The sequence below is a fragment of the Fusarium keratoplasticum genome, chromosome 3, assembly GCF_025433545.1.
Source record: "Fusarium keratoplasticum isolate Fu6.1 chromosome 3, whole genome shotgun sequence".
NCBI lineage: Eukaryota > Fungi > Ascomycota > Sordariomycetes > Hypocreales > Nectriaceae > Fusarium > Fusarium keratoplasticum.
In genome coordinates, this window is record NC_070531.1 from 404,417 (window position 1) to 424,918 (window position 20,502).

At 52.1% G+C, this 20,502-nt stretch overlaps 7 protein-coding genes across 7 annotated transcripts; 4 read left to right on the forward strand and 3 right to left on the reverse strand.

Annotated features, from left to right (window-relative positions):
* Positions 1 to 77: 77 nt before the first annotated feature.
* Positions 78 to 3,370, reverse strand: NCS57_00349700 (Glyco-trans-2-like domain-containing protein; the record flags this gene model as incomplete). The annotated part of the gene is made up of 8 exons (XM_053053489.1): positions 78 to 634; positions 683 to 789; positions 837 to 1,173; positions 1,220 to 1,396; positions 1,443 to 2,214; positions 2,265 to 2,546; positions 2,599 to 3,036; positions 3,086 to 3,370. 8 exons carry the CDS (start codon positions 3,368 to 3,370, stop codon positions 78 to 80), a joined length of 2,955 nt encoding a protein of 984 aa, XP_052915649.1.
* Positions 3,371 to 5,503: 2,133 nt separating this feature from the next.
* On the forward strand, positions 5,504 to 7,280 carry NCS57_00349800 (Glycoside hydrolase family 16; the record flags this gene model as incomplete). The annotated part of the gene is made up of 7 exons (XM_053053490.1): positions 5,504 to 5,729; positions 5,779 to 5,821; positions 5,873 to 5,958; positions 6,009 to 6,141; positions 6,191 to 6,821; positions 6,878 to 7,065; positions 7,118 to 7,280. The coding sequence occupies exons 1-7, from the start codon at positions 5,564 to 5,566 to the stop codon at positions 7,278 to 7,280; spliced, it is 1,410 nt and encodes a 469-aa protein (XP_052915650.1). The 5' UTR covers positions 5,504 to 5,563.
* A 1,099-nt stretch (positions 7,281 to 8,379) lies between these two features.
* On the forward strand, positions 8,380 to 9,266 carry NCS57_00349900 (uncharacterized protein; the record flags this gene model as incomplete). The annotated part of the gene is made up of 2 exons (XM_053053491.1): positions 8,380 to 8,448; positions 8,508 to 9,266. 2 exons carry the CDS (start codon positions 8,380 to 8,382, stop codon positions 9,264 to 9,266), a joined length of 828 nt encoding a protein of 275 aa, XP_052915651.1.
* A 748-nt stretch (positions 9,267 to 10,014) lies between these two features.
* NCS57_00350000 (HET domain-containing protein) lies at positions 10,015 to 12,315 on the forward strand (the record flags this gene model as incomplete). Its single annotated transcript, XM_053053492.1, has 2 exons — positions 10,015 to 10,023; positions 10,117 to 12,315. The coding sequence occupies 2 exons, from the start codon at positions 10,015 to 10,017 to the stop codon at positions 12,313 to 12,315; spliced, it is 2,208 nt and encodes a 735-aa protein (XP_052915652.1).
* Positions 12,316 to 12,728: 413 nt separating this feature from the next.
* NCS57_00350100 (uncharacterized protein) lies at positions 12,729 to 16,370 on the forward strand (the record flags this gene model as incomplete). Its single annotated transcript, XM_053053493.1, has 1 exon — positions 12,729 to 16,370. The coding sequence occupies one exon, from the start codon at positions 12,729 to 12,731 to the stop codon at positions 16,368 to 16,370; it is 3,642 nt and encodes a 1,213-aa protein (XP_052915653.1).
* Positions 16,371 to 17,195: 825 nt separating this feature from the next.
* NCS57_00350200 (uncharacterized protein) lies at positions 17,196 to 18,410 on the reverse strand (the record flags this gene model as incomplete). The annotated part of the gene is made up of 1 exon (XM_053053494.1): positions 17,196 to 18,410. The coding sequence occupies one exon, from the start codon at positions 18,408 to 18,410 to the stop codon at positions 17,196 to 17,198; it is 1,215 nt and encodes a 404-aa protein (XP_052915654.1).
* A 267-nt stretch (positions 18,411 to 18,677) lies between these two features.
* Positions 18,678 to 19,574, reverse strand: NCS57_00350300 (uncharacterized protein; the record flags this gene model as incomplete). The annotated part of the gene is made up of 1 exon (XM_053053495.1): positions 18,678 to 19,574. The coding sequence occupies one exon, from the start codon at positions 19,572 to 19,574 to the stop codon at positions 18,678 to 18,680; it is 897 nt and encodes a 298-aa protein (XP_052915655.1).
* Between the last annotated feature and the right edge of the window lie 928 nt (positions 19,575 to 20,502).

Below are 20,502 nucleotides of genomic sequence, written 5' to 3' on the forward strand. Positions count from 1 at the left end.
AAGTCTATTAATCTAAGTCTAACTCTTTTGTATTATGTGCCTCCGGTCCATTATATTTACCACTTCCCTTTCCGTCATCAGTTCAAGCCAAGTGTGAGAGGCAAGAAGAAGGCGCTAGAGATCTGAATAGCCAGGGGCACAATAGCAACCATGGCAGTAGAATGAGGCCCAGGAGTAATCGTGTATCCCCAAGGTGCGCCAACTGCAAAGTAGATCATCATGGCCGCCAAGGCAATGCAAATAAGCCAGGTATACTTGAAGCTCTCGATCATCTTATCGAGGCCAATGAAGAAACCACTGGGTCCAGGCTCCTTGGCGGTAGAGGCCCACTCGATGTTGATGCTGAAGGCGTGGCAGATGAGAGCTTTGGCGCAGTTCAGGCTGATACCACCAAAGTAGATGATGAGAAAGGGAAGCCACTTGATGGCCTGGAGGAGAGCGCGCCAGAAGACCTCTTCCTTCAACTGATGGCGAACCATGCTGAAGGCAAGGGAACCGAGGCCGTTGAAGACGACAACGAGGGACAGCCAGATGCCCCAGGAGGGCATGTACAGGTGGTCGAGCTCATCAGGGAAAAGTCCAATGATGATGTAGTTGGCAGTTGTCAGGAAGAGACCGGAGGCAATGGCATAGTCTGGCGATGTCAGTACTGTCGTTATTGAGTATTATAGATTACACATACAGGTGAAGATGTAGGCAGTAATCGTGACCTTGCTCGTGATGGGCATGTTGCTCCAGAGGAAGCGAAGAAACAATCTGGTTACAGGGCCCTTGTAGAACCATTGATAGCTGTTGAGTTAGCACCGGGTATCACTGTGATGGAGTAGTAAACTTACAATGGGTGGAAAACAAGCTCGTTGCAACCATAGGCGTACTTCTCCCAGCGCGTCAACTCATCATACAGCGTGAGAGAGACACCTTCTTTGAAGCCGCCGTTATGGTACGTAGCAAGACGAACAATCATGCCTGCCATTTGGACGCGAAGACTGATGTCAAAGTCTTCTGAAACGTGAGAGTCGGACCACCACTTGGTCTGGCCATCAGTATCAACAAAGGCGATACTTTGCATCGCTTTCCAACGGAGGAAGGCATTGTGACCCACGAATGGAGAGACATCGCCAGAGCCGACACCGTACTTAATGGCCGTGTAGACGACGTTGGTGAAGTAGGTGACTAGAGACATTAGCGGATGAAGTATAACTGAAGTCGTGGGACTTACTGCCGTTCTCAAAGGTGTTGTGGACTACCTGCATGACACCGGACCCGTGCTGGAGGATGGCGACCTCAGGGCTCTCGTGCATCTCCAAGGCACCGTAGTAGAGAGAATCAACAGGAACTCGTGTGTCACAGTCGATGATCAAGATGAGCTCGCCGATACGAATGTTGCCCTCAGCCCCTGTGATAGTCAGTAAAGGTACCAAATGTGGTGAGACGTTGCTTACAAGTACGGCCATCATCCTCAGCCAGCATGTTGGCCAAGGCCTGTTGGTACAGTAGGTCGTCATCATCGACAGTCAAGTCTGTCTCGGTGCATCCACGTTGCTCGCACTCAATCTGAGTCAAGCGGACCATCTCATCCTCAACGCGGTTGGAAAAGGCAAGACCGTAGTTCATGTTGCTGGCCTTCTTGAACTTGCCCTTGCGCAGGAAACCGATCTTGTTGGAGCGTTCCTGAGGCGACATCTGCGACCACTCTTTTTCAGCGTCATCTCCGACTGACTTCTCGGACTTGCGGAACCAGGACAGCAGGCCGCCCTTCTTCTTAGGGGCTTTGCAGTTGGGCAAACGGGCAGTGTAGCCGATGTCGTTCTCGCGGTAGTAAGCCTTGCGAGCCTCAGCTAGATCAGGCTGGATGAGTTGCATGCCGTCGTCGTTGATGAAGACAGACGCAGTACCACCCTGCTGCTCGTAGTACTCGATGGCAGCCATGACACTGATCATCGTAGGAACAATCACACCCTTCAGACCTTCCTTGTAGACAGGCATCTGGATAGTGATGTGAGGCAGCTCATAGTCGCGGTGTCGCTTGGGGTTGGGCTTGATGGCGGAGTGGAAGCGGGAGTTCTTCAGGCAGTTGCTCACGGGGAGGAAGAGCTGGAACAGACTGGTGACGAGAACGATGAAGAAGAAGAGGGAGAAGAGGGTCAGGGGAGGAATGGTAGCGACGAGGCCGAAACGGGCTACGCGACCGTCCCAGAAGTACTCGTTCAGCAACTATCAGATGTTAGCATGACATTTCTAGTGTGACAAGACAGCCGACGCACCTTGGTGATACCCAAAGACTGAGTGATGATGACCAACATGATAGCCAGGCTGATCTTGAAGGCATGCATCTTGAGTTTGGGTCGGATAGGTGCACCCTCAACGTCACCGTTCTCATCTTCGTTTTCCTCGAGGGCGACGGCTCGCTGAAAAACTTCATTCTTCTCATCGAGTCCACCACGAACGAGGGCAGGAGTAGGGACAGGTGCAGTGCTGGAGGAGCGTTGGGTGAAGCTCGAAGGGGTCCGTCCGTTGATGGGGTCTTCCTCGAGAGTGGTTTGGGCCTGGGTATGGTTAGTCTCCGGTATGGTATTGAGGATATGTACCGGCACTTACCATATCAAGAATCTCCCGCTGCACGTGGTTGGTCACGTTGATAATGGCCTTTGGGTCCTGTGACCAGACGATGACAACACGCTCCTGGAGAGCAATGCAGGCACGTGAGTAGTGGCACATCTCAGGGGTTACATCTTCGAGTGAGGGCACGACAGGGATGCGGGCGCCGGTTGCATCAGAGACGAGCGATCTCTGGGTAGGGGGGATGGAGTCGATGATGCTGATCAGCATCTCCGAGGAGATGGACATGACTGCCTCGGCGTCGAGCTTGGACACGACAGATGCAAGAAGGGGATCGACATCGGCGGGTTGGAAGACGTAGCTCTCCTCGTTCTTGACGGCGACGCCGGTAAGGGAGAGTCCATTGACAACGGATGTCTCAACAGGTTCGTCAAACCATCCAAGGAGAGTTGCCCGTCGAGAGACATACTTGGCAATCTGAAGAGGTCAGTTACAGTTGTAAAATTCAAAACTAGTTGGGCCTTACCATGGCGGGATCTTGAGCATCATAGTCACCCATGAAAGAGTGCCGTGAGGCAGCAATCGATGCCGGCCGTGAGCGAGACTTGAACTCAGAAGGAGATCGGCTGGGCATGTACGGCCGGGGAGGGAAGGAGAGGCTGGAAGGCCGTGTTTGGTCAGGGGTGGTGGAACCTGACGACGATCCGCGAACCTCCTGGAGGGCGGCCAAGGTGTCTTGGTCGAACCTCTTGGGGGTATCCATGGGATGCTCCTGGCCCTTGAGAGCGGGCTCTTGAATCGGAGTGCTCATTTTGGCAGAAATGAAGACAAGAGGCCAACGAGGATTGTCAGAATGGATTGGCTTGTTGTGATGAGGATGAACCTACAGTACCAGAGATTCAAGCCCCCGTTATATGGACACGAGATAACAAAGCTCGCCCGCGGATGCCTCCAAGAGCCAGCTCCCAAGGATCCATTTTCAGTCTCGACTCGATGATTACTGCGCAATCTTTGAAAAATCTGATATCACCGCAAACTATTGAAGCCTCGAACACGCAGCAAGGCTGTTGGCGAGAGGATCCCGAGAGCTGAGCTTGATACGAAGCATTTACAGCCACTCCAAACAGGCCCAAACGAAACTATTGAAAGAAGCGCTTGCTGGATGGGGGATCCGAGTGAGATCCTTGCGGCCAGAACCCCAGTGAAGAGGCAATCCATGGCGAGGCAGGGGTCCGAGATGGCCATTCTCGATTGCTGAGCACACAAGATCGAGGCAACATGGTTCCATTGATAGGCGCCTTGTCAATCTTTGTTCTGGATGTGGGCTTATCAGGACTCGGCAGTACGCTGTGGCGTGAGGCTTCCAATATCGGCCTCTCAGCGCCTAAGCTGGAAGCACCGTGACAAACTAGTGGCCAAGATGCTGCAGTTTGCATGGTTAGAGAGCTTTGAACATCACTCTAGGGACAAGGTTGGCCGTTGCACGTTGCACAGATCTGGAAACTTGGGCGCCACAGCGCCCAACCAACGTGTCGGTGGTGCCTTTTGGACCGCTCTACCGGAAGCTGAAGCTCCCGGAAACTGAAACTCCCCTGCCAATTTTTTTTGGCGATCTCGCTTCTCAGTGCCATAATGGGACGAGGCCTGGACCCTGTGCTACCCCTTTGAGTGTTGTGTTTGTCACTGCCGAGAGGATGCCCCTGTAAGGCTGCAGAAGCCTAGGTACTCTACATGTGATCGCTGCGGTAAGTGGGAGAGGCTCTGCGTCGCCACGTTACTGTGCACAATCAAGCATACAAACCGGCCCATGGTCATGTTGCTGCGTCAATTTGTCTTGAAGGGGTTAGCTTCTTGCCCAGGCCTGGTCACAAACACGGATAGACAGGGGTAAACGGTTAAAAATAAATAAATACGATTATGAAACGAGTAGCACAGATTCACAAATATTATGCTTCCTTAATATCTTTTGACACTTTGGCAGAGCCCAATGATAAGCTTAATATTAGCATGCGGCTTGAAGGCAAACACAATGGCCGTGGCTGGACGAGTACCCGCTGGTTATCATGAGCCCCAAATCAACAAACAGTGGCTAGACGAGGCTTTTTATTCAATGCAACGCTGTGGCTGGCTGATGCGTCAAGATGGCTACCCGTTTTGTAAACGTCCCAGTTACGCCATACACTAGCTTGCAGCCATGCGCTGTTCTTATCTGGTGAGTGTGATTCCCGGCACAGCCATTCCCGGTGACATGGGAATCGAAAGATTAACACGGGGGTAGGGTTCCCTGCCGAAAGCCTGATCGCCAAGGATCTAGTTGTCAACGGTGTTGGTGGCTTGCTGAACCCTAGGGTCTTGGCAACCAGGCTGCTGCACTAGTTGATACCCTTACCCTCAACGTTGATTGGTGACAGACAAGTGCCGGGGCGCTAGAAAGGAGAAAAAAGTTGTTGGTCGTTCGATGTACCGCAATTAGCGTCACTCGGGTAACTCTCTTTTGTTCCCCCTTCGCGTTGGTTGTACGAGCGTGCATGGGCGGGCGTCAAGTCAAGCCAGATTGACTAAAAGCCACGGCCCGATACCCCTGGTCTTTCCCAACATGGGGGTCACTGACTGCATGGCTTACCGTTCTGGAGCTGAGGTCAAGGGTTGTCTTTATCAAGAATGGCAATGCCAAGTAAGAAGATGGCGATAAGCGCAATATCCACCGGAAATATCATCATCTTTGATAAAGTCTAGATCTCGGTTAAGGAGTCCAGAACATGGAGATCGGCCAGCGTGTACGAGGAAAATGCACATTTTCTAAAGCTGAATTTGTTGAGGCAAAGATCGGGAGGCGATGGCTTGTTCACCATATGAACATCCAACACCCGTACCCCTTATCAAGCCGACTAAACATAACTGCGGCTCATAATACTACAGCTCAGAATTTTTGGAAGCGCCGTCTCTTTGTCTTTTCGAGTCTTCCATTATTCACCCCTGTGTTTTTATCTCCAATTCCGCTGCAATGTCGGGACCAGCTCCGACGCAGACAGAGGGTCTTCCAGCCACGGTTCCCTACCCAGACGCGGCTGCCACTCCCCCAGAGTCCTCGACTCCTGCACTCGGCCGTGGCAGCCGTATCTCATCTTACCAAGGCCAAGGCCGGTCACTAACATCTGTGACGATTGATGGTCAGTGATGAACTCAACGACTGTTGAGCATGGCTAACACTCGACCCAGAGAAACCTCGCCGGAAATTCAAATCTTCGCGGCTCGTTGGGGAGTGAGTACTACCGCAATTACCTGGTGGAAGTTTATCTAACAGTAGGTCTAGGTATGAGAAGCCATGGCTCGCCGATTGGAAGCGCGAGACAAACTGGGACAGCATCATCTTCTACAGTGGTGTCCTGATAGCTCTCTGTAAGCCAATCAGCCACAGCCCTTAATTCCAACAGTTCTAACTCTCACAGGCATCTCGGCTTACATCGCATGGAACACCGTCCGAAAGATTCCTAAGAATGAGTATTGCCTCATTCTCGACGACCGCTTTACAACGTTGGATAAGAATACCTGGAGCCATGAGATTCAGATGAACGGATTCGGGTTCGTATTTTCATTTCCTGAATCATGATGGCTCAGCTGACCGTTTCAGAACTGGATCATTTGACTGGACTACCGACGATCCTTCCAACTCCTACGTCGATGAGCAGGGCCTCCACATCGTCCCGACACTGACCCTCCAGACCACCAAGCTCACCGAGGACCAGATGCTGGACAAGCACGTCGTCAATCTCACCAGAGATGGAACCTGTACTTTCGACAACCAGCGCCTCTCCAACCTCACATTCAATAACCCCTGCTGGGCGCGCAGCAACGCCACCAGCCGAGCCATGATCAACCCCGTGCGCTCCGCCCGTCTCACCACGTCGCGCAAGAAGTCCATCAAGTATGGTCGCGTTGAAGTCGAGGCCAAGCTTCCTTCTGGCGATTGGATGTGGCCCGCCATCTGGATGATGCCTCAAGACTCGGTGTATGGTGAGTGGCCTCGAAGCGGCGAGATCGACATTATGGAGTCGCGTGGCAATGATGCTGAAAAATACCCTCTCGGTAATAACATCGTCAGCTCGGCCATGCACTGGGGCACGCTGTACGATACCGATGCCTTTCGCCTCAGTATGGGTGAATGGGGTTCCAAGAGGACCAAGTATTCGGACAAGTTTCACACGTTTGGTCTTGAATGGAATGAGAAGTACCTTTTTACGTGGCTTGATGGAAGGCTCCGTGTAAGTGAAAATTCGGCCAAATTCTCTTGCTTTCCTCTGCTAACTGCTCCTCATAGCAAATTGTCTTTTTCGACTTTACCAAGAACAAGAACATGTGGGAATACGGCAAATTTGCCGGCATCACAGTTAACAAGACGGTCCACAGGGATACCTGGAGCCAGACTGGTCGATCCAACACGCCTTTCGACCAAGATTTCTACCTAATTCTCAATGTTGCAGTTGGTTCCACAAATGGCTGGTTCCCGTGAGTTTCTACATGCCCATCAAGAGAAGGACATGGCACTGACAACGCACAGGGACAAACTGGGCGAGAAGCCGTGGTCAGACGAGAGTTCTGCGCCTATGCGTGACTTTTGGGATGCCAAGAATACATGGCTGCCCAGCTGGGGAGAGCAGAAGGACCGTGGGATGATTGTGCGGTCAGTCAAGATGTGGCAGGAGGGGGCATGTTCATCCTAGAGTGAATTCGGTGGCTGGGGCATTATACCGTAGCTGAATGCCAAGTTTGGACTAATAGAGGTACTAATGGGTGATTCGGGGCTAGAGGGAAAATTGGGGTTCTTTCTGTCATGGTAATACTGGGATCAAATTCGTAAATCAAATAGACTTAATAGACCTGGGGCTCGTCCAATAGACAGGGGATTTCCAGAACAACTGTGCAGCGTCATCTGTGAGTTGCAAGTGACTCGAAATCTTGGTTATTGCGACACGTCTCTGAACGGGGGCATTGCTGCTGATCATCAAGACGGCTCCAAAGGGGGCATCGGCCGCAACACAAACAACGCCATGATCAGCACATGACGGCATCATACGAATACAATACCCGAGTCCATTCTACCTGCTATGCATAGCCTGCCAAGAATCAATAGATCCAGAATCCTTGATTAGCGCCAACAGCACCAACAACCGGGATGCTGGCATCCTTGGCCGACGCAACCCCTGGTTACCTGCAGACAGACCCCAGGACGTGGTGGGCTGATACGCAATCTCGACCTGGACAGGTCTGGGCTGCGAGGCCAGACCGACCTCTCGTCACTAGCCTTCGCCCTCTTGCAGAGAGGCGATGACTCCCAGCCACTGACTCTGCATGATGGCTTGAGCACCAGACAATGAGCCACGGGCACCTGTATGGACATTACTCCGCCTAAGCGAGGATCCGACGGCTCTTCGGAAGGCCAAGGGAGAGTGTTCTGGACGCCACAGCTGAGCACAGCTGACTGAAGTCTTCCCGAAAGGTCTCATTGAGCCTGGCGGTGACCTGAATGAGGCTGCACTATGCCTCGCTCTCTTTTGTCTTTGGCTCAGTTTGTGAAGCTATCGACAGCCTCCCGTGAACTATTAGAAAACTTCGGCTCAAGGCGTCTGTATAATGTTAGTCCAAATGAATTCGTAGAATCTAGACCTCAAGCTTTCATCGTATTATTTTCTATAAGAGATCATACGTTCGCGCTGGAAGGAAGTTCTCTTTTCCTCATCAGCTACCAGGTCCCGACTGTCTTGAAAACATCTTCTCTTGCCTTGAAACCTGCCAGCTTCAAAAAGCCAAACCAACATCAAGATGCTTTCCAGCGCCTTCTTCCTCGTCTCGGCCGCCACTGCCGCCTGGGCCATGCCCGCCCAGTCCTTGGTATGCATGATGTTTGCCGATCCTCTTATCGCATCATCCACGCTAACACTTTTTTCCAGGAATCCCCCGAGATGCTCCAGGTTCGTGCTGTACCCGCCTCTGTGAACGGTATCTGTGGTGCCTTTAACGGCTCTACTACTTGCCTTGGCACTGGATACGGAAACTGCTGCTCCCAGTTCGGTTACTGCGGCAAGACTGACCTCCACTGCGGTACTGGCTGCCAGACTGGCTTCGGCTCTTGCGGTACCCAGCCAACCCAGGAGTTCAAGGACCTGGGCTGCTTCACCGACAGCACCAGCGCCCGCGTGCTTGGCAGCTCGCTCAACATCGCCGGGAACACACCTGCCAAGTGTAAGGCTGGCTGCGCCGATGCCGGCTACACCTACGCTGGTGTCGAGTTCGGTAGCCAGTGCTTCTGTGGAGCTGCCCTCCAGCAGACTCTGGTCCCCTCGACCGATTGCAACTACGCTTGCCCCGGTGACAGTGCCCAGACTTGCGGCGGTTTCAACGCCATCCAGATCTTCTCTACTGTGCCTACCTGGGTTAGCCTCGGATGCTACTCTGACGCCACCAACGCTCGTACTCTGAGCAAGTCGCTGAACATTGCCGGTAACACCAACAAGAAGTGCCAAGACGCCTGCCTTGACGCTGGATACAAGTACGCCGGTACCGAGTTCGGCAACCAGTGCTTCTGCGGCAACACTATCGACAACGCCGGTGCCCCCATTGCCCAGAGCACCTGCAACAAGGCCTGCGCTGGTGACTCGACCACCACCTGTGGCGGCCCCAACGCTCTTACTCTCTTCTCTCTTCTGTGAGTTGGGTAGTTGGATATGTGGAAGTTTCGATGGAGTTGGTCTGGTAGGGGAAGGGGTCGAGGGAATGGTTGGTATCTGGGGAGTGGGGGTTTCGATGTTGGTAGCTTTGAAATCATACGGAGTTTATGCATAAACACGACCTAATATACGCTATCGATTCACCATATGCAACCCTGATAAACAAATACGTGGCGTCCGGGAAGTTGCCGTCATTACCGATCCTTGCAAGACTGTTCCTTATCTTAGCCCCCTGTTCCAAGATCCGCCCTAGGATAGAGCCGCCGGGTGGGCCCGTAACTTGACAACCCTGCAACAGTTTCGCGCCAGTGCTTTAAACTCGATGTAGTTAGGAGCTGTACCTGGCCTAGACAGATTGAGAGATTTTTGATAAAGGGCGTGTCAGGTACCCTATACTCCAACTCAACACAAGCTGGGGCCAAGTCGTAGACATTCCCTCTCCCAGAAAATGGTTGTATTGCCAACTTAAGCTTGATAAGTTAAGCCAGGCAAAGGCCTTGCGAAAGACGGAGGTTTCTGTTATCCGGACCAAGTCACGTGGGCGAGTAACTGTGCCATGTAAGATTAGGTATCAATGCATATTGATCCGTCATGTTCATCCGAAACCTTCACAACCTCCCAGTTTAACTCCTTACCTTTGTGAAATCCGCAGGCTTTAAAGTGTTCTTAGTTGGTCTTTCTTTGGAGAATAGAAACTAGCGAAATTTAAGGATCAGAAACCTCAGAAGCCATGTCTGACGTACAATCAACAAGGAGATTGGAGACAAGCCGTTGTCTTTCAGAAGAGGCATGCGACTCACTCAAAATTACGGAAAACCACTGACATGAATAGTGGTGCAACGTCTGCGACAAGTTGCTAAGTCTGCTTCAAGTGCCAGTTGGTCGCCCTAGTCATCCAGAGTATCGCATAGATTGGGACGAGGTCTTGGCCTCTGTATGCCCCTATCATCCAAAGCTGCTTGCCACCATCCTAGGTGTCGACCTAAAGCCTAACGCTGCTGAAGATATATCTGTTCTTCAGTTTAAAGGATATGACCACATCCAAATCGTCGCCACTGTCAAGTCTTCAGATGGTGAGAAGCAATTCGGATCAGGGGAACTACAACTGCTTTCGATAGCACAAGATGGTCGACGAACCGACGGCCCAGGGAAACTTGTCAACCTACAATGGATTCAGCCCGGTCTGGTTAGACGATGGAAGGAGAAATGCCTTGCTCTACATGGAAATACTTGCGGGTCGGATTCGGAATTCGGCCATGGAATTCAACCAACATGGGTCATCGACGTTCAGCGTCAATGCCTCGTGCGACCATTGCCCTCCGACAAGTACGTGGCTTTAAGCTATGTATGGGGCAAAGTACCTACTTTCATGACGAAACTCAACAACGTTGCTCAGCTACAGAAGCCCTCGTCGTTGGCTGCTGGCAATACGGACATACCCATCCCAAGAACCATTCGAGATGCCATGAGCTGTGTTCAAGAGCTTGGTGAGCGATATCTTTGGACGGATTCTTTGTGTATCGTTCAAGATGACTTTGCACTGAAGAGCACCGAGATAAACAACATGGCGGCCATTTACTCTAATGCTACCTTGACGATAATTGCCGCTGACGGAGTCGACGCTGACAGTGGTCTTCCGGGGCTTGAGGGCCTCACTGCATCGAGGTTTGCAGAACAGAAGATTCACACATTACGGCCTGGGATTGAGGTCGTCGAGAGCATCGGACCTTCTCCTGGGCTATTCGCAGAACCAACAAAATGGAGCACGCGCGGATGGACTTATCAAGAGTACGTCTTCTCGCAGCGCAGGCTTCTATTTGAGGGCGGCTGGGTGCGATGGATCTGCGCCAGTGATACCTGGTGTGAGGTTGGAGAGGCGCGCGATGCAGATGGTGCTGGAAATTTGGACGTACGAAGAGCCATCTCCAGGCCTGTTCCTAATCTGGAACTGCTGAACTCCATGATCAATCAGTACAATAGGAGGGATCTGACGTATCCAGAAGATGCCCTGAATGGACTGACTGGCGTTCTGAACGCTTTTACGCCCAGGTTTGGCGGGGGATTCATCTCTGGCCTCCCGGCTGCCATATTTCACATAGCAGTCCTGTGGGAGCCCTTTGATACGCTCACTCGTCGACAGGCAGCAACATCTTCACATACCGACGTCTGCTTGCCGAGCTGGAGCTGGATAGGTTGGAAAGGCGGCCTAGCGCCATTCGCCTGGTCGCCGGCCTTGGAGTTTGTGAGATCAAGCAAGATCAGGGAGGGAGCACGTTTCTTTGACAGAGTCAAGCCTCTTGTTGAATGGAGCTGGAAGAAGGACCTCAAAGCGGAAAGCAACCGAGTTTATTGCACTTGGTTCGAATACCAGAAGAAGTTCGCTGAAACAGGTTTAGATTCATCACCTCCTTGTCCTCCAGGCTGGATGAGACACGAAGCCAAACCTCCGGCTTCAGAGGAGGAATTCATCTACCAGGGACCAAAACCGGGTTACCCACCGGATTATTTCTACAAGCACGAATCCGAGCCAGAGTCTGAGTTTTGGTATCCAATTCCATTGCCAGACGCATCACCTTTGCCGGCAACCCAGATAGCTGCGCCGTTCATTTCTTGCCAGACGAAAAGAGCGTTTGCATATCGCGGCGAGGTTATCACACCGACGTATAGAAGAGGCGGTGTCGTGATATCGCTTCGAGATGTGACATCTACTTGGCTTGGGGCTCTGCGGCTGCATGAAAGACCAACATGGATGGACGGAGGTACGGATGATATCAGTAACCAACCCATAGAACTGGTCGAGATCGCCCTTGGGTCTGTTCCGGAGGATGCTCGAAAGTGGCTGCCGTATCATCAGGTGCTAGACGAATGGGATCATGAGGAGAGGCCAAAGAGTGGTGATGTCTACAAATATTACTTTGTCTTGTGGATTGAGAGGAAAGGTGATGTTGCGTATAGGAGGGGTCTGGGACGGGTGGAGCAGCAACTCTGGGAGACACAGACACTAGAGAGTATTGAGTTGACTCTTGGATGAATTAATTCAAGTTTCTATTAGGCTATATCTTTTTTTCCCACAACGCCGGCAGCAAGATACGAAAATCGCGGGATTTCAGTTGTGCTTCATTGAGCAAACCTCCAGACCATGATTACTTTTGCAGTGATAAACCCCTCTTTTCATCAAGCTAGATCGATCGCTCTGGGCCTCGGAAATTTGGCAACTATTGGCTGATCGAGCGAGTTCATTGGATGTGCCTCGTTAGTGGCTTGAAGCTGAACACCCTTCAAGACAACCAGGCTCTCAGCTGATGGTGATGTCGCCACCAGAAAAATGAATCAAGACCTTGATCGCCTGGTCACCTTGACTTCTTTAAACCTCAGGGCCCGCTCGATAAAACTAGACAGTTAATCCTGAAGCGAACGGCACAGCAGAATCTTTCCCCGAACAGCATGATTCACGACGCATCGCACCAGCCACAGCCTATCGGAGGGACAGTGCCCCTCGCCGTCGAGCAGTCACAGAACAACCATCCCGCGAGTTCGGGTCCTAGCGCTCATGTAGGTGACAGCACGGCTCACATCAATGTCACGGAGCCTGCTGTCCTGAGCTGGGAGCAGCGCTTCACCGTCGATGGCAGGGTGTACTTTGTCGACCGTTTGAGTGGCTCCGAGTCCTTGCGTGACCCTCTATATGGAATCCGCCAGCTTGGCCCCTTGCCAGGAGGGTGGGAAATCCGATGGAACAACGACTGCGAGCCACTTTTCTTCAACCTGCAGACGAGGGTCGCAACCATCGAAGACCCAAGAACCACCCCAGCCCGTACGGAAACGCTGGGTCAGTTGCCAATAGGGTGGAGAATGTCTTGCATTCAAGGCAAGATATGTTTCTGGAACAGCAACCTCCGTAAGGCTACCACACAAGATCCGCGACTGGCGGACATACCCCTGCCTCTGGGTTGGGAGAAAAGGTATGACCCTGCCTCGGGTCGGGTGTACTTTGTAAACCACAACACGGAAACTACAACTTGGGAGCACCCAAGCCCTTTGCCAGATGGTTGGGAGGCTCGAGCAAGGCCAGATGGGAGGCTATATTACGTAAATCACAATACCAAGACGACCAGCTGGGACGACCCGAGAGACATCAGCGAAGTCAACGACAGTAGCGAAACCAGTCTCTTGCCAGCGGAATGGGAGCTGACCTGGACTACCGACGGCTTGCCTTCCTTGTTCGATAAGACTACAGGCCTGACCACTCTGCTAGACGACCCGATCACAAATATTCAAACTGGGTGGACGTTCACCGAAGAGCTTAGGGATGGGTGGTCGATGCGGCACACGCCAGAAGGGCACATCTACTTTGCCAACTCTGTTTCCAAGGTCACCACCTGGAGTGATCCTCGATACAAGATCCTGCTGCCTGAGAGCAGTCTGAACGTCTCTGACTCCGTGGCAACCGCACCTAGCAATTCACCAACAACCCAGTCGATTCCGGTTCAACAGTCTGCATATCTATCGCCAAAGCGTTCCATCAGGAGAAAACCAGTAGCCCTTTATCAATCAAATTGTAGTAATGGCTCTACCAAGACACCAAATCGGTTAAAATCAGAGGCCAACGTTGACCCACTTGCATCTCGCATGGCGGCCATAACCATCCGAGAAGAGGAAGCAGAGTCTGAATCCGAGTCAGAGCCAGAAGGTGAATCGACCGCTCCTCTATTCGGTTACCATCCTATAGAATCACCCACCCACATCCGTGTCCTTGACATCCACCCAGCAGCTGTACTGGACCAGCCGATAGTCTGCACTATACGTCACGTCAACCTCGACCACAGGCCGGCTTTCGAAGCGCTGAGCTACACATGGGGTGGGAAGGAGAACCAGACGAGCATCTCGCTCAACGGACAGCCCTTCACGGTGATGGAGAACGCAGCGGGAGTGCTCCGCCGGCTTCGGATTTCCGGGCGGGTGAGAACCATTTGGGTGGATGCCATCTGCATTAACCAGCGCGACAAGGTAGAAAAGGAAGACCAACTCCCATTGATGACGAGGATCTACCAAGAGGCGCAGCAAGTGTGTGTGTGGCTGGGAGAGCTGACAGAAAGTGCGCTGATCGGGATGAAGAGTATCAATAATGGCCGCTTCCTCAACAACGCCATGTCCTGGCACGGTTGGAAAGCGGAGAGGAAGCACGGTGGTCTGCTGTTGCCCCTCTCTCAGAGGTTCAAGGGCGGCAGCTCCATGCAAGACTCGGGTCACCGTGTGTACGAGTTCGAGCACGGAGAGATCCGGGAGCTGGTCAATAGGCCGTGGTGGGAGCGCGTGTGGATCATGCAAGAGGCCATCGTCGCCAAGAGGATCGTCATCATGTGCGGAGACCAGACTGCTACCTGGGATCGGATCGAGGTGGCAATCAAGAACTCCATCTGGAGGGCGCCAGGGCCCGAGGATGACTTTGGACTTGGTGACAGCAAGAATTCTCGCCTCTTCAACGACAAGTACCTGGCAGTCAACGAATATCGCCAGAAGTGGGCACAGGGAGTTTTCCACGTCTCGGTGTACAAGATGCTCTACGACTTCAGGGGGCTTCGCTGTTCAAACGCTCGGGACAGAGTCTATGGCTTCTTGGGATTGACATCTCTTGTGTCGCATCCTGACTTCAAGGCCGACTACAAAGCGCGGGTGTGGAGGTCATACGCCCGGTTTGCGAAGTCCATGATCAAACACACTGGCACGTTGGACATCTTGAACTGCACGAGAGAGTGGAGAACTGTGGAAGCGAAGGAAGAGCCCCCTTTGGTGTTTAGTATGCTTGACCAAGCTCGGTATCACGATATCCGCGGCACCGTGTCTGATAGACCCGGGGATAAGCCCAGGATGGGCTGGGTGCGACTTCCACCGGGTTGGGAGAGAGTGCAACAAAGCAAGGACTCTTTTTACTACATGGACAGGAACACAGGTATGCGGCATGAGAAGAGTCCCTTCAAGGACCAGCCACCATCAGCGGCACAAGAGATCAGTCTGCAGAGGGTTCTCCCCGAAGGTTGGTCAAAGACATGGGACAACCTGGGCAAGGCCAGAGTCGCATATGACCCGGACCATCAGCCATATCGACCACCCCAGAAACTGGTCAAAGACCTTGCCAAGCTGCCGACATGGGCACCCAACTGGGCCGCAAAGAGACACATTGATCCCGCGCCACCGCTTGACTGGTCCGAGACCGAGCCCTTATACTGCGCGGGCGGCAGATTGGGCCCTGCCAGTGTGTATCCGGATACGAACCTTCGCGCGCTGGTCGTGGACGGTATGGAGTTTGACATCATCTCCCATCTGTCCGACGCCTGGCATCCAGAGTCAGACGTTTTCGAGTTGTCGCGTAGCCAAATCAGCGTGCTCGAGACGTGGGAAGCCCTCGCCATGGCCGAACTTGGGCCAGCCTGCCCATACGGCGGGGGTAGAGCTCGCAGAGATGCTCTCTGGCGGACACACATAGCTGACTTTGCAGGGAAGAAGGCTGCTCCGCCCTCTCTTGGCTGGGCCGTGGAGTGCTGGTACGACCGAGACGGGTGGGCCAAGCCGCTCGTCGACCCCGTGAACTTGGTCTCAAGCATATACCACATGCGAAGCTTCTGGTCGAAAGCGATGCAACACGGTGCCGAGATGCAAAAGATGACCCAATACGTGAGAGACTTTTGCAGGGAGTGGAACAAGAAGCCGGAGAAGACCGACGAGGAAATTGAAGCCATGGGCCTCAGAGAAACATTAAAGTGGATTGGTTCCGAGGCAACTGACGAGTTCAAGCTCGAAGAGGGTGCCCCTAAAGAATACGGCAACTGCGTACGCCGAATCTATCAAGCCTGTGCCCACCGGAGGCTCCTCGTAACTTCTAGAGGGTACCTCGGCCTGGCTCCCTGGAATGCGCAAGTGGGAGATGCTGTTTTCGTCCTGAAGGGGGGCAAGACGCCGTTTCTGCTTCGGGAACATGAGGTACCAGGTCAAGGGTATAAGCTAGTTGGCGAGGCTTTTGTGTATGGGATAATGGGTGGGGAGGCTGTCGATCTTGCTCCAGAGGTGAAACAGGTTCCGTTGTTGTAGGGGGTTTGAGGCATGGCATGCGTGGAGAGGTAAATTTTGCTGGTGGAAGACATGGGCCATACATTACGCTAAAGAATGGTGATGTATACAAGTACTAGTTTGTTTTGCGGATTGACAGGAACGGCAATGTTGCGTATGGGAGCGGCGGGTGCAACGGCAACTATTCGATGCAGAAACATGAGAGAATTGAATTGGCTCTCAGATGAACTCGCCTGAGGCTCAATTAAGCAATTCTGTTTCTTTGTAACCCTCGTGCGTAAAATCAGAAAATCTTGAATGAGGTGAGGCTATCGCGAGATGATATTTAGGTGCGCGGGGCGAAACATGCGAAGGTTAGATCATTAGTCAACCCCCTGGCCAAATATCAAAGCTTCCATCTTTTATTTTACTATCATTCATGTTTCAGCCCTGACAATACACACAAGACCACTCTTTGCTATTTCTCTTTTATTTTAAACCTATGAAACTGTAACATCTTATTGCCTTTCTCATTTTCAGCGTTGATGCATGTGATGTCTTCCCCCCCTGAGTATTTACACTGCGCCCGGGTTAGGGTTTGGAGTTGACGACAATTGGGGATTTTATTTGAGATTAGAATTAATAGTTACGTATTAGGTTTACCCTTCTCGTCTGATGATAACCCGCCCTCCCCCCTTTCTCACATTCTAACTGCAATACCTGCCCAGTTCCTTAAGATGGTGGATTACGAGCTTGATAGGGGAGTATTTAGCTTGTGTTGTTGAAGTTTTTGTTGTAAGTTGGTTCAGTGAATCGGGCATGGAATCTATTTCTTGCTCCGTTGAGATAGTCCTAGGACTGGGACAGTTATCCACCGAGCCGCGTTACGCCAGATGTAAGAGACCGTCTGAGTCTTCCAAGCATGCCAGTAGCTTGTTCGGGAGATGGAGCGGTGTCCTCTGGTCTGGGGCTCGGCATACTGCTTTCCGGCATCTGCAGATGTGGGTATCCATCAACGCACCACTCTTGGAGGTTAGGGAGTTGTACCCCTGCTATGCCCTCTTGTTTGAACTTGTAAAACCTGTTGATTATCGGGCCATATTCAGGGGTGGTGGGTTCTCCTTCTTCGCATGGACAGCTCTCTGCCCTGCTTACCAAGTGGCGTGACACCTCAACCCGGTGAATAATCTTGCAGTAAAGGAGCTGTTGCTCACGGGGAGGAGTTTGGCTTCCAGAACTCCAGGCATCGTCTTGACAGACCTCGACGAGAAGTCCGATCTCTCCAGTGACTTCCACTGGTCGAGGCCTTGAAAGAATGATGGCAATCTTGACAGCCTTGTTTTCCTCCATCCTGGTCCGCAGATATTGAGCAACTAGCCGCGCATCATCCCCTGTCTTGCCCTCGGCACCGAGGGAGTCGTCATCTGGCTGGATCTTTCGGTTGGCAGCCCTTACTCTGTACCACTCGTCGAGCCTTCTGTTCACCGAAAAGTCGAAGGACTTGCGGACTGTGATGATCTCCTTGAGCTTCTCTCTCGTGAGGTGTAGAAGAAATCCAGGATATCTGACAACAAGCCCCCTGTCTTGGTTCAATGTAGTCGGATGCTCTGGGTTATCCAATGGATACGGGTAGGCTTCATCTTGGCCAGACATCGACGTGAGAGGAGCCCAACCAAAACCGGGGAACGGAAGTCTCTTGCCAGGCAGGAAGATCATGCCAGGAGGAACCGAGTTCCGAAAGTTGTCGTCGTTGCGGTCTCGCATCGCCAGGTGTAGCTTGGCACTCACGAAAGCTTCTTGCAGTGTCCACAGTCGCATCATCCACCCACAAGCCAGAAGCATAGCTCCAATTGTACGACAGTCATAGAAGCTTTTCGATCTCTCCAATATGTGGCGGTCGATGATGATGCAGTGTTTGGCCTCGTGGAAAATATGGTGGATCAGACCAATCGCTCGCCTCTTAAGCCTAGCTCGCCTCGGGTTATTGTCCCTGTTCTGGGGAATCGCAAAGGTGTCAATCCAGAACAAGTGATCCGTGTCATCCTGATCCCCAAACACTTTCTTGACCCTGTTCTCGATCATTTCCAGCTGGCAGACATGGAGCTTCCGCGCAGTTCTGTTCCCCAGGCCCTGGGACCACACGTGCGATAGTGTGGCGAAAGGCGTTCCTTCAGTCCACTGTACGACCTCGATCGCCTCCTTCCCTTCTCTGTCAACGATTCTCATCAAGGAAAAAGGCCCTTTCCTTTGGTCTTCGCTCTTGGCAAGGATGTCCAGGATGTCCTCTTCGTCGGGGCCAACGACCGTACACGCCTCGCCAGGTGGGCAGTTTGGGGAATGTGAGAGTTCCTATTTTTGGTCGACGTTGGACTTGCTATGCTTAGCCTCGATGAAGCCGCACTCTCGCGGATCACATCTTTCTGGATCGAAGTGTAATCCATGTATGTTGTGCTGGTTCTTTTCATGAGCACATGTAGTAACATAGAGAAGCGTTGCGTTTCGGCCCAGTTGCCCCTTGATGGTTGCTTGCGATCTTGGACACCAGCCCTCTCCTCGCATCGTCTTGTAAACGAAGGCCGGAGGGCCCCAGCCTCCTTCATCATCTGGTTCCCATCCAGGAAGCTTGACGTTGCAGGTCTTCATGGCATGGGCTAAGACGGTGGAGATAGTCTCGCCCAGGACCATGTAACATAGCGCCTGCTCATCCTCTTCGTTTGATTTGATTCTAACTCCTTTAGACGATGGATTATCGAGTTGAGTTGGGTTGTCGGCTAGATTTGCAATGACGACCTGTTTAGCGAGTTCCAGGATCTGATTCGCTTCCAGGAGTCTCATCGTGTTGATTTCCGGGTCTGCGTCATGGCACTCCACTAAATATTTGTGCCACGCTGTAAGAGCTTGATTGAGATTTCCGGTATTCAATTGGCGACCATAATGGACTAGCTGTTCGCGAGCCAGGATCGGGGCGTCGCCTTCTCGAACCACACAGCCGATGAGCTGGAAGAAGAGCCATTCTTGCTGAAAGTCATGAAGACCCATCTGGCAACAACACTCTTCAGAAACTCCAGATGAGTACAAAGTATAATCCTCTTTGATTCCAAACCCATGTTGCTTCGGGAAGTTGACAAAAATGGTGTAGTTCCAGCCACCTTGGTGCTTCAAGCTCCGGTCTTTCACCTCACACAAATATTCAACCGCAGGAGGTTTTCGCCATTCGCCAGAATAAAGGCCTTCAAGATGCTGCATTGTGCTTTCAATGTAAGTTGAAACTGGTAAAAAGCCTTGTACAGCCTTTGTTTTTGTCGTCGTCGTCGTCGTCGTCGTCGTCGTCGTCGTTGTCGTTGTTGTTGTTGTTTTTGCAATCTGAAGGGCTGTGTATACTTGGTAGCGGATTGGTGCAAAAGACAAGGCAGAAGAGAGTTTAGAGCTACCATTGATACTGAGAACGCCCTGCTCGATTTTTAATGCCTCAGGGGCTCCTGGATAGGCGCCACTTTCAAGTCAAGGATGAGCGAATGTGCAAATTTCGCCCATTTAACCGCTCAACTCAACCAGTGAGCCTTTACCAAGAAACGGCAGGGAAATGACAACGGCGGCAAGGCACAGTGCGCACGTTGTGAAGAGGGCTGCTCTTTGTACAGTACTCATCCAGCTTTGGCATGCTGCGGCTAACCTCCAGTCAGCCAGCCACACACGGCGCATGGTGCACTACCCCACGAAAGAGAATGAAAAGGAGTGTGTCCCGTGTGTTATGCTCTTTTTTCTTCTTCCAAGCAACATAGCCTGCGCCTCGTTTAAGACGAAGCGACACAAAATGGCCACTGTATGTTTAACATACTTAATCCCGGTGCACAATCCCTGATAACAAGTTACCCACCCAGTTCAAGGGAATGCCGTTTATGCGAAGAGATTTCTTCAGAGTGCGTGTAAGAGAGGGCCCGGAGTATGATTCCGGCAAAGATTCGCGCAAAAGAGAGAGAGTCGAGTTCGTCTACCCTTCTGTCTTCTACCACGCCCCGTCCTTAATTCTAACTTGCCCTTAGGGTTCTTTTTCTTAGTCGTTCTCCGCCTACTGAGTTAAATGCGATCGAAGCGAGCGCGGAGATTCTCCGCCCCTACTCCGTTCCCTATCGTTCCGCATTTCTTTGGCTCGATGTTGAGACGCCTGCCAAGG